Source organism: Manis javanica, chromosome 2 (genome assembly GCF_040802235.1).
Source record: "Manis javanica isolate MJ-LG chromosome 2, MJ_LKY, whole genome shotgun sequence".
Taxonomy (NCBI): domain Eukaryota; kingdom Metazoa; phylum Chordata; class Mammalia; order Pholidota; family Manidae; genus Manis; species Manis javanica.
In genome coordinates, this window is record NC_133157.1 from 9,195,001 (window position 1) to 9,207,539 (window position 12,539).

At 42.5% G+C, this 12,539-nt stretch overlaps 1 protein-coding gene across 4 annotated transcripts in view; it reads right to left on the bottom strand.

Annotated features, from left to right (window-relative positions):
- The window catches only part of PBX3 (PBX homeobox 3), a 242,277-nt gene extending 231,846 nt beyond the window's left edge, over positions 1-10,431 (bottom strand). For 2 of the 4 annotated variants that reach the window (XM_037008156.2, XM_037008154.2), the window contains exons 1-2: positions 10,213-10,431; positions 9,201-9,274 (exon numbers count right to left, since the gene is read on the bottom strand). In XM_037008156.2, the coding sequence (XP_036864051.1) occupies positions 9,201-9,274; positions 10,213-10,412 (274 nt within the window). In that variant the 5' untranslated portion in view covers positions 10,413-10,431. The other 2 variants (XM_073224473.1, XM_037008155.2) reach the window with 2 other exon arrangements.
- Between the last annotated feature and the right edge of the window lie 2,108 nt (positions 10,432-12,539).

Here is a 12,539-nt window from a genome sequence, read left to right on the forward strand (position 1 = left end):
TATTACCAACTGTATCACTGGGTTTTATAGTGACAGCTCTGTGCTATAATTTCTGAGAAAACCTCTACATAAAGCTCCATAAACCCAACCATTCCTGTAATGTATCGCCTTATCTAGCACACAATCATTTCAAACACAACTTTTCATGTTAGTATAATTTGTTCAAAAATGGTAATAAATACATCCATGAAGCCTGAGAAATCACTGCACAATCTATTGTAACTTGTTCTTACCAGTACTGACAGTTAATCCTAGAGTCAAGATTCAATGTAAAAGAAAAATAAAATATTCCAATATTACTTGGTTTAATTAAAGATATTCATTATATATATACCTTTTAATGGACCAGCACTTCCAATCAACATTATAAATAATCTGGGCCAACTGCAGAGTAATGTCTGTGAACAATTATCACAAAACTAAAACATGGATGGGCTGTCAGTTGGTGGCAGAGTTCTTGCTTTCATAATAAATATAAAATCAATTTCCTGTTCTAGTTCCTATTCCAAGTTGAAAATGATATATCTGACTATGAATTCCAACTACCTTCATCCTTCGTAGTTTTTTTTTTTTAAAGAAATAGGGGAGAAAAGAAACTTGAGACCACCTAATTCAGTTCTTCCTCATTTAAAGACATTTGGATAGTAAAGGTTTCTAGATAATACATACATATGAGCTCACTATTTCCCTTATAAGTATTTTTTTAAATGCAGTTATTTTTTTTCCCCATCAAATGCCACTCAAGTATTTCAGGAGTTCCAATAATTCCTCTATAAATTCTTATTTGCAAGGCTTAGTACATCTGAAAGCCTGGAAAAATAATAATATACAATTTCAAAAGCTTTTTGTTCCCATTTCATTCAGAAATAACTTCGTATGTTTAAATGAAATTTTGCAAGTAATCAGAGACTAATGAAGATTCATTGATTTTAACTAGTTCAGGGAGTTTGAGAAGGGAGTGAGAATTTAAAGTAACCAAGGATTCATTTAGAAGAGCAGCTAATGTGTAGGTACACTAAGTCCTCTTCATTGACAAATGTAATCAGTTCTTTGTCTCAGGAGACACTCTCATCCCCCTCTCTCTGTGTGCACATTCCTAACTCCCATTAACATTAACAGGCACCACACATGCACACCAAGAAGATGCCAGCCTTGGTAGTGTGTATGCATGGCAGCTGTGGTGACTAAATAATCCATATGGCTCTGAAGAGAAGTTATGGTTTATTGAGTCTACAGTCCCAGCAACAGTGGTGGAATTCAGACCCTAGAACCAAGCCTCGGTTTGAATGCTTTATTCAAACTCTCCTATCTAACCACACCCTGGGTAGTAAGTAGGCCATGTTTTTGCAATTCTACCTCTAGTGACGGCCTATACAGGTAAAAGTTCTATGTTTGAGGAAACCTTAACTTTTTCATAAACCCAAAGTTCTGTCCTCCTGTCCTCTTCCCTGTCCACCACTCCCATCCCAGCATTCACTCATGCATTTCCCCATAAATATAGAAAACTAGATAGTAGCTTTACAGGGCGAAAAATCAAAGACCTAGCTTCAACCACAAAAAGTCAGCAAAATCAGAATGATGTATAACTGAAACTCTATCTTCAATATGAAAATCAAATAATATGATAATCTTATAAAACTGATATATACTGAAATGTAAATTCCACAGGTGGTATGAAGGGCAGAGTGGCAAATTCAACCACTAATTCTAAATATTCCAGGTTTTAGGTACTGAAGTCAGTCTTAATGCCCATTTAATATTGTTTCCTGAAGCCCAATTCAACAACTTCTTTCTTTACTTAGTGACGAAAATATTCTTAAGAAGTTCAGGTTAGTTAAGATGTTAGTACACAAGCACAAGCACAGGTTTACACTTCTGAAAAGAGGTGATAACAGTTTACTAGCCATGTTGCTGAAAAAAAACTAGCTGACACAAAATACTTAGTATACTTTCATATATAGAGAGCACAATGAAAACTTCATACTCAGATCTCCAATTAGGTCAATTAATATTCAGGAAAATTCTGTAACATCACATTTAAATAATCATGGGGTGGGGGAGAAATACACCAATGTTCTAGAAGCTTCTCTAGACCTTTCAATCAATTTTATTTATATGCAAAACCAAGAGAAACTGAAAAAAAAATAGGGAAAAAAAAAAAAAAACAAAGCTCCTCCTGATGCTAAAGCTCTCAATTTACTGACAGGCAAATGGCTTCATGCTGCCACTTAATCTCATTTCTTGCATAATGCCCTCTAATTAGCATATCAAAGTGAATTAATACTTCTAGGGCATTAGCAATGGGGAAATCTGCTCCAGGCTCACAATAGCAGTTAAGAGAGAGCCAAGAAATCCTCAAAAACACCACAAACCACTTTGCATTGCAAAACTGTTCAATTTATTTATCTTCTCTCTCTAAACACTTCTACCGCACACTGTTTTACTACTGTTCACCAAACAAAACGATAATTGCCAAAGTTACCAGCATCTGTAATGCCTGTTTAGAATCTTAATTTAGATTATGTTGCAGATAATTTCTATATGCAACCATTTGTTCTATTATAAATGTTAACATAGAGAGAGAGACCACAGAAATGTTGACATTCTCAATTAGTTAATTTGAATTTGAAATAAAATTTTATGGGGTTTTAAAATTTATGAATTTTTTAATGTATAAAGCCACCTGCTGGACTCTGATGCCTAAGAAATATGTTTTGAAAACTGATGTATCACATAAAACAAAAAAAATCATTTTGCCACAACATATGTTGAGTATCCCAAATAATGTTTTAAACATTGTGAGGAATCATCAGCATTAAAAAGGATTACATTGCATACCAAGTTCTCATTAATATGATCACACAGGAGTTATTGTTCACAACAGCTTAACATTTTTAAATCACTTTAATTTTAGAAAAAAAATTCTAACAATTATTTTTATCCATAATTACTTTTAACTGTTTTTAGTCCTGATCTGTTACCATCACTCCAAAATACAAAATTGTTATGCAAATTCAACTGTGTGGCTCTCACCAATTTTTTTTTTTGCTAGACATACACTCAAATTTAGTACCAAAGCAAAATACCCTAACCAACAAAAACTACAGACATATTTACGGAGTATGTCTATTTATGAAAAAAAATAATAAGGAAGAGATTCTGGTTACTATTCTGCCTATAAAGGGGATAATTGGAATCAAGTGTTGAAGATTAATGAAATTAATCTTCGAATACGCTGTGTCTGAAGACATAAAAAGATGGTTTATTTTTTCAATGGCTCATTGAAGTATTACTTATTGTATATATGTGCTAAATATAACACTACCACCTAGCTGTGACAGCAATTGGTTTAGCTTCTGTAACTTAGTAAAAAACCTGATATCCACGTCTAAAAAACTTTCACCAATTTACACTACATAGTGATGTAAATTATTTCCTCTCTTCATAACTTAAACACTCAAATGGTCCACTGAAGTAGAGCCAATGTCTGAAAAGGTCAAGATGGCGGGGGAGGGTATGCAAGTTTTGCTAGTTCCTACCTAAATCATGCTTATCACACTGACAAATGGCTAAAACACAAGCCTGCTGAGAAAACAAATAAAACATTACTCTCATAGTGTCAATACTGAAATAATAAATACCTAAAGATGTTCACATGTACATGAATAGAGAAAAAAAGTCTAAAAATTCTTATTTAACTTGATGTGTTTAGTGCTGATGTGATAAGTATTTTGAATAGATACTTCAATGGTATGAGTATAAAACAAAATGATGATGGATTTAAGGTGAGGTTCGTGAAACAGTTTCAATTCTTTACTGCTATTACTTCACATAACTTAACTTCATTCTATACCATAGATATAAGGTATCAAAATACAATCCAAATAAGATGATTAATTTAAATCTGTCTTAGAAGTAGCCTTTTACAAAATTTACCAGCTGAAAAATAAAAGTACAAGCAAAATGAATTAAAAGGAAAAGGATCATAGCATAAAAGATGTACACATATATTTTATGAAAGCTGATGAACCAGTGTGCTCTTTGGTGCAAGTCAAGGTTTCCTTTGCCATTGTATTAATATACTTCTGGTTCAGAATAAAATTATATAGACTAATAAAATAACATAGTACAGTACCAAATAAAATACCAAAACTACACAAATCTGTAATAAAATGCAGTCCATTAAAACTGAGGCATCAAAGAGTTACTTGCACAAATCAAGTTAGTATTGACAAGAAGGCTCAATCTATTTTTATTGGGAAGAAAAAAAAAGGGTTAGAAGACAACCCCATATTTTTAACATAACACCTACTTAATACTTAAGATTATAAAGTTCTAAACCAGTAAAGTAGTAAGATTTTTTCCTAGGTTTTATATGAGAATATTGTTATGTATTATAACGACGGCAGAAGGGTAAAGAAAATTGTAAAAATACCATTCTTTTACACCCTCTCTCAGAACCTCCTAAAAAAGCTCCAGTAAGTTATACAAATCTATAAACACAGGAAAAAATTTGCTAAGAACATATTCTTAAATTGCTTTAAGGAAAAACTTGTGATAAAGCAATAGAATTTATACTTCCAAATACACTGGCTTAGTATCTTTTCCTGCTTAGTCATTTAATATTTCAATGTAAAGAAGATATGATGTCTCTCTAAATTTGATATAGAATTTAAAACACTACAAATTCATGAAAATTTGCTTCAAAATAATTTTGAAGGAGTGGAAGAGAGAAGACAAGACTGGCCAAGTGTTACCAACTGCTGCAGGTGGGTGATTAAAATATGGGGGCTCAAGTTTCTCCTCTCTATAAGTTTTATGTCTAAAGTTTTTATTTTTATAATAAAAAGTTTTTAAAAACTAGAAAGTAACCTCATTAAAACACAAAAATAAATCATGTATAAAACAGTGCATTTGTTTTTAGAACTGAAACAAATGATAATGTAAATATTGATATTGTAAATATTATAATTGTGACTAAATATTGCAATATATACAATAACATTTAGGCTCATATTTAACAGTTTTCACCTCTGTTGTTAATTTTTCACTTGATAGAATATTTGACTTTTATATATTGGGAATCAAAAAATGAACAATCAAAAAAGGAAAATGAACAAATTTTAATATTGAAGCATAAAAAAAGAAAACATGCAGAACACTCCAATGAGTCTCTAAACCTTTACAGTCAGAATTAAATAGAGGGGAGTTGACTGAGTACTACTCTGTTCCTCTGCAAGCTAGTCACACAGCAGTAAAGATAAAATGTTTAATGATATATATCAGATTCTAAATGTGTATAAACACTCACCAGCTACATTCTCAATCCAGTTTTGATAATCTAAAATTCTTACGACACCTTTTAGGGAGGGTTCCTTTAAAAGTAAAGCATTTTTAATAGTCACTTTCTTGTTCTTAAACATAAAAAATACTTCAACTAGCCCAACCAGCCAAGCAGGCCTTTCTCTTCCCCTGCGGACACCTCCTGCAGTAGAGAAGTTCATTAAGTTTTATGATCTTCCCAAGTCAGTCCTGCTTATAAGCCTCACAAAGGCCACAAATCTGGCAAACCATCATGTATGCCATTAGACATTACTAGTAAATGAACGCTATTTAGGGTTTGTGGTGGCAATAAATCAGACTTTGGTTGGCAGCTATCAACGTGGAGAATGTTAACCTACTATTTAGAAACGAAAAGGTTGTGTTGATTTTTTTTTTAATATACATTTTTTCACCAGATAATTCGGATTATTACCAAAATGTTGGATTTTCATTGAAAATATTTTAAATACATTGTCTTTTTAAAAGAACCTCTTCTGTCTTTCGAATGCTCATAATTAAAAGCTTTGGAACAAGGCAGATTTGTGAGGATGGAATATTTTACAAAGGGAAGTACTTTAACATTCACAATTAAGGTGGCCAAAAAGATGTGAGGGAATGCACCAAAACAAGTATATGGATGAGTAGCACCAGGGATATTGAAAATGAGATAGTTGGTAAAATACGGCTAAAAAAAAAAAAAAAAAACCAAGAGAGAAACCTTAACATATCAACAATTATCTCACCGGTTGCTTACGTAGTTTAAAATGGACAAATATCCTGATTTTAAAAGCCTATATAACTTTTCAGTTGCTTTCAAAATGCATAAATATTACAATAACAATGAGAGATGACGTTTCTACCCAAAAATAATTATGAGATGAATTTTACAAATGAATACATTTTCAAGAAAAAGCAAGCATCTCATTGTAAAAGTATACTTTCTCTACCTCTGAACAAGAAAATAATATAATTATGGTAGTTTGCCCATTTATCTGTCATAAAGGAAAAATACCTTTTCATACTTGGTAGGAGGGAAAAATGTTTTCCAAACTAAATCCCTCATGTGCATCAGAACTGGCAGTGTTCACTGCCTGATCAGAAACCTCAAAATCGACTAGCAGACCTACAAATACATAGAGTTTTTTAAAAATGATTTTGTCTTATTTTAGAAGAAGTACAATTGAAATGACATTACCCATTTAAGTGACAATTCCCCCCACCTCCCCACTAGTCAACTCTCTACCCCCCTACCACACCCCCACATGGTGCAGAACAGAGTCATCACACAATGTTCCTGGTTTTTATTACAAATGAGTAGGTAAACTTTCTCTAGATTACACAGACTTAATCTTTGGATACCATATTATTAAATAAAATAATTTAAAGAAAGAGCATTATGTAATATACATACATTCTACAATGCTTATAAATTCATGATGTTTCCAAAGCATGACTGTGGGAACAGATACAGATATGGGGTAGGGTGAAGGGGAGGCCTGGAATTTTCTGCCCTGCTCTCTTTGCTTTGGTAATACTACTGTCTACACAGCTGTCTTATTTCAAATCGAGGATTCAGAGTCCAGTGTCCTTGTCTCCTTCTAGGACTAGTTTTGGAGGATGAGGTGGAGCTGTGGGTAGTAGGGGAGAAAGGAGAGAAGAGAACGAGCTTCACCCCCATCAATCATTCTGTACTTAAATCCTGTCCCTCTTGAGCTTAGAGAAGCTGGCAGGAAGATGCCTCTGCCCAGACAGCCGCCTTTACTCTTTGTCGGCTGTTGGCTTTTTACAAAAGAGATAACATGCAAACTTGGATCTGCCGACCAAAGCACAAAAAAAGGATCAAATTTACAAGTTATCACTGAAAGCCTCAGAAACAATTTTCAAAAAACAAAAATTTCCTTTGTCATCCACATCTTACTTCTTAAACAGAAGAGCCCCACCAAAGCTCTCTGCCAGCAATCCCAGACTCTGAAAAGATATGTTTCTTTTTGGTAACTCACCTTTGACATAAGGTTGACTATACTTTCCTTTCAGAATGGTGTAACTAAGTCTTGTGCAAATAAGCAACTAGAGGCCTTATGCTTCCTAATTGAATTCTGCCTGCTGCTAAATGTCTAAACAAGAAAAGCAGTTTGCTGGGTTTGGTTTTCAAGCTGGCTAGGCCAAAACTTTATGAAGGTAAAAACAGAAAGACAAATCATGAGAACGGGGTGAGAGCGAAGGAATATCAATCCCCTCTCCCTGATAATACAATGTCGTATAAAGTTGAGTCAATCTTAATATTCACAACACAGTCGATACCCCTATTGCTTAGCTGTCAGCAGAAACTGAAGTGGAGCCCTGATAGCAAGAAAACCCTTGGACATTAAGCGCCATAATTTACTGGGAGTTACATACTTTTAGGCTTCTAAACTAAGAATCTTCAAGATTTAATGCTAACGTCTTATTTTTTAGTCAGATAAAAATTATCCACTGTTTTAAATCAGAATGCTTTCTAAAGTAGCTAAAAATCAACACAGTAAAAGTTAGTAATTTTAAATGCCTGTGGTTTTCAAATATAAAATACATTTTAAAAAGAATCACTCAACATTAAGAAACCATCTACACTATGTGAATGAAAAGCAGAAAAAGTACTCTAAGGCTCTCAATATTTGCTGTTAATTATGGCTTTAGCAAATATTTTAATAGACAGCAAAAACCCATCATCTTTTCTTGATTACTTTCAGAATCAGAATAGCCCTGCAGAGAGAAAAATCTGTTTTAAAGGAGGGCAACTCTCCTACCAACTAACAATTATAGTCAGTGTGCTATTATTTGTTCATTCAATTTGAACACAATCACATTATCCTTATAAAAAGCATCACCTGAATATTACTATATCCTGGACTTTATCTTCTTTACCTCAACTTAAAAAATGGCAACTTTATGATACCGCATAACCAACATAAACCAAGAAGAAAAAAAATCAATAGTAAAGCTTGTTTAATGTACTTGTTTGCCATCACAGGGCAGATAATTACCAAATAAGAACTAAAACACCTCAAGTAAATTGCTAATTCCACTTGAGTCGCTACTAACACCTCAAGACTAAAACACCTTCAATAGAAAAAAATCTAACAAGCAAATTAAATTGAAATAAATTGTCAGAAATTTATCCAATGTGTACTTGTAGTTTCATTCCAGCACTTCTGCAAGACCTGTCTTCTCATATATTCCCTGCCTTGACCACTTCAAAAATTGCTTAAACTGCATCTGTGGCTAAACCTGTTCCTTACTTTATAAAATATATATTAAGCATATTTACAATGTAATGACTTAAAGCATAAAATTTAACGAATTAATAGATGTATTGTATATGCTTAAACACATCATTACCCTTCCATGCTTCTTAAAAGTAGTCTTCTCAACTCAAACACTAATTTAAACATGCTATTGGGGTCTATTCTTCTATCCGTGGAGCTGAAGCTTAGGGCTGTCTAAGTAAAACAAAGTTCGGGCGATGCTTCTCCCGGGGACTCAGCCCCTGCCATCCAAGCTCCCGTTGCTCCTTTTAAAAACTGACATACAAACAAGGCGAAAGGAGCGGGAGAGGGCGGCTGGCGCGCCGGGCCCCCTCCCCGCCCGCAGCCAGGGGCCGCCGCCTGGGGACAGCGACCCAGCCCCATCCGCATCTACACTACATTTTACACCGGGAGCGAAATTGAGAGATCGAACTCCAGATTTATTGCAGTTTTTTTCTCAAGACCAGGAGGTGGGAAGGAGAGAATGATCAAAGATGGCGGTGCCCAAAAGCAGCGGCTCTCAAGTGGAGAGTCGAAGGAGTAGCTCCGACCCCACCTCGGGGGTCTCCGGGCCCACTGCGGGGCGCAGCGTCTTACCTGTTTTCTCTTTGATCTCGCACAGGACGCTGAAGAGCGCGGGTTTCATTCTGTGACAGTTCAGAGCATGTTTCCTAAAAAACAAATAGCAAGACACAAAGGTATTAGCATCACCTATGGAATAATATGGCGCCTTCCTTTAAGTTAGACTCAAGATTTAATTCCGGCCCCTATGTTGGAAGCCTCTTTTGAACCATTGCAAGTCAACAGAAACTCAAGTTGTCCAGTTAGCGGCAGCCAGCAAGCTCCGGCGGCTAAGGCTCCAGCCCGAACGCAGCGCGACCCATCCGCCCGGCAGGCAGCAGCCGCGGCGACCGCAGGGCGCGAACCCGCGCGGGGAGCCTGGATACCCGGCAGGCGACGGCGACCCGGGGGAGGGGTCGGCGCGGAGGGGCCCCCTCGTCCGCCCTCCGCAGGGGAAGCGGGCGCTGCGCAGGCGGCCGGCCGATGCAGCCAGCGGGCGGTGACAGCTCGGCAAAGTTTGCGAGGCGGCGCTCCCTTCCCCGAGAACTTGGCCGCCTCACCCGGACCCGCCAGGGAGCCGCCCATGGCCCCGCGCCGCGGCTGGGGCGGCCGCCAGCACCGCGAGGTGGTCCCGCGGCCAAGGGGAGCCCGGCGCCGGACGCGGGGCCAGAGGAGAAAGTTGCACTTCCTTCAAGTGCGGCCCGGGGCCCTCTCGGGCAGCGTTCACTGGGGTCCAGGAGGGAGGTCTGAATCCGTGGGAGGGGGCCGGGCTGCGAGAGGGCCGGACGGGGGGGTGGGGGGAGAAAACCACAAAATCCACGCGGCGCCAAGTCCGTCCCGAGCCCCGAGAGCAACTTTGCCGACTCCGGCCCGCGTCGGGGGGCGCGGGCAAGTCCCCTTGAGGCCAGGGCGGGCGGGCAGCCGGTTTTCGGAGAAAGTTCCCGCCCGGGGCTGAGGCCCCTGCCCCGGGCGCCACCCCGGGCCCCGACTCGGCCGCCGGCCTGGCTCCCGCACACACACAAAAGATGCTTAATGAGACGACACCAACTTTGCTTGCGCCTCGTCCAAGCTCTGGTCGGTGATGGTCATGATCTGGTGGAGGATGTCGCCGATGTCCTGCTTCCTGCCGTCGCCGTCCGCCCCTTCGTGGCCGTGCGGGGGAGGCGGCAGGGCCATGCCCCCCTGCACCGAGTGGCCGGCCAGGTTCACCCCGGCCAGAGTCTGCAGCATCCTGGATTGATCGTCCATCCCGCCGCGCGCGGGCGGGAGCGGGCGGCGGCGGCGGCTGAGGCGAAGGCTGAGGCGGCGGCGGCGGCTACGAGGGAGGAGAAGAAAGAGGGGGAGGGGGAGGGGGAGGCGGCCGCGCGCTCCCCGCCCGCGCGGGGAGGGGGCGGCCCGGCCGGCGGGGCCCGCGGCTGAGGCGGTGCGGACGGGCGCTCGGCTCCGGCTTCCGCCGCCGCTGAGGCTGAGGAGAAGCGGCGGGCGGAAGCGCTGGGCTCCGCGGCGGTGGCGGAGGCGGAGGCAGCGGCGCTCGCTGCCCTCACGCGGCCGCCGCGCCGCCTCCTCGCCGCCGCGCGCCCCACCGGGCGGCCCCGCGCAACTTGCTCCTCAGCGCCGGCCAAGTTGCCGGGACGCCCGCAACCCCCAGCTCGAGCCTGCGCGCTCCCCTCCCTCGGCCGCCGCCGCCGCCTCCTCCGCCTCGGCCGGGCAGGATCCGAGCCCCGGCGGCCCCGGGGGAGGGAGCGGCGGCGGCAGGCGACGGCGGCTGAGGAGGAGGCCGGCGGGCGGGCCGAGGGAACCGAGGGGGGCGGAGGAGGAAAGTTTGGGAGCGGGCGGGCCGGCGCTGCGGGATGCGGAGCCCTATGGAGGGCCCCTGCGGGCCGCGCACCGGGCGGACAGCAGATTGATGGGGCGGGAGAAGTCGCCGCCGCCACTGCCCGAGCCGCACACCCTGCCAGCCGCCGCCGCGGACCGGGCTCGAAGGCCGCTCGGCTGAGGGATTGACAGGCTGCCAGTGCCACTCACTCACTGCGGCCCCGGCGCCCGGGGGGAGGGGCGGTGTGAGCAGGGGGGCGGGGGAGCGCTCCGCACGCTCCGCCCCTGGGGGTGGTGCACGCGCTCATTGGGCCTTGAGCCTCCCGCCGCCGCCGCTGCACCGCCCCCGGGCTTCGACCCGCCCCCTCTGGCCTCTGATCCCCAGCGCCCGGGAGCGCAGCCCCGGATTCTCGTTTTTCGTCGAGTCTTCGACCCCCATTGTGGGTCGCGCTGGCCCGCAAACTGGTCGTGCCGGCACCCCGGCTTCTGCTCCCTGGTGTTAGCAGTCATGGGTGCGAGGAGTTGTGTGTGGGACAGGGGCAACTCCCTGCAAAGCCAACCATGTGCTTCCAGGCAGCGCCTCAGCTTCACGCCTCGGACGGCACCTGATACACTTTCCCGCTCTTCCCGTCAGGAGGTGGTACCCTTAGGGTACTCGGCTTCCAGTCCCAGGCCAATCGCAACGCGCTCGGAGCCGAAAAGGGCGGGACAGAGGCAAGAAAGGGAGGTCCCCATTGGAGCTTTCGAAAGGTCCTGGGCATAGGCGGGACGCAGAGGATGGTGACCCCGCCCCTCCCGCGATCACCATAGTAACCAAGAAGGCAAGGCTCGAGGTCGGATCCGGTGCTCCGGCTTTGCTCTGTCCCTAAAGAGGTGAGCAGGTAAGGTGGGGGAGCCCGTTGTCCATGCTTGATGCCTGTTCTGAGCGCTTCTGCATACACTTCCTTGAAAGGGTGAGCATATGAAAATGTGTCAGAGGGAAGTGGATTTGGGAGGGGGGAAAGGGCCTGAAATCCAGGACTAATTCAACACTTAGAACCCTTTACACATTCTGCAATTCCTGGTGATCCAGGGACTAGTTCTTTGACTGCGTTTGCTTTCAGCTGCCTCCAGATAGACCAAAACTGCAAAAAAAGAACTCATTACAAATAAACGTTAATTTGAGTATAGACTGGATTTCACTTATTAACTTACCCCATCACCATGAGTCATTTTATATTGGTGATTTCAGCCACATATTTCCATGTCTATAATACCTTTTCTTCCACTGTACTCTGTCCACAAATGACTAAAGGCTCACATTATTTGGTGGCCTAGATTTCCACCTCTCATGGACGCTTGAGATTTCTCTTAACCTCATTTCCCAAACAGGGAGGGCTTCAACATGTTTTCTTAATTTTAGATTCATGGAGCTCACACTGGATTGGGCCGTTGGTTAGGTAATTCTGAAAAGTCTTCTTGTACCTTCCCCAAACTCAGTAAACTGTCTTACCTGAAACCAAAAATAGGGGAATGAAATAAGAAAAATGACTCTTACTCTGCAGGGTTTAATGTAGGACA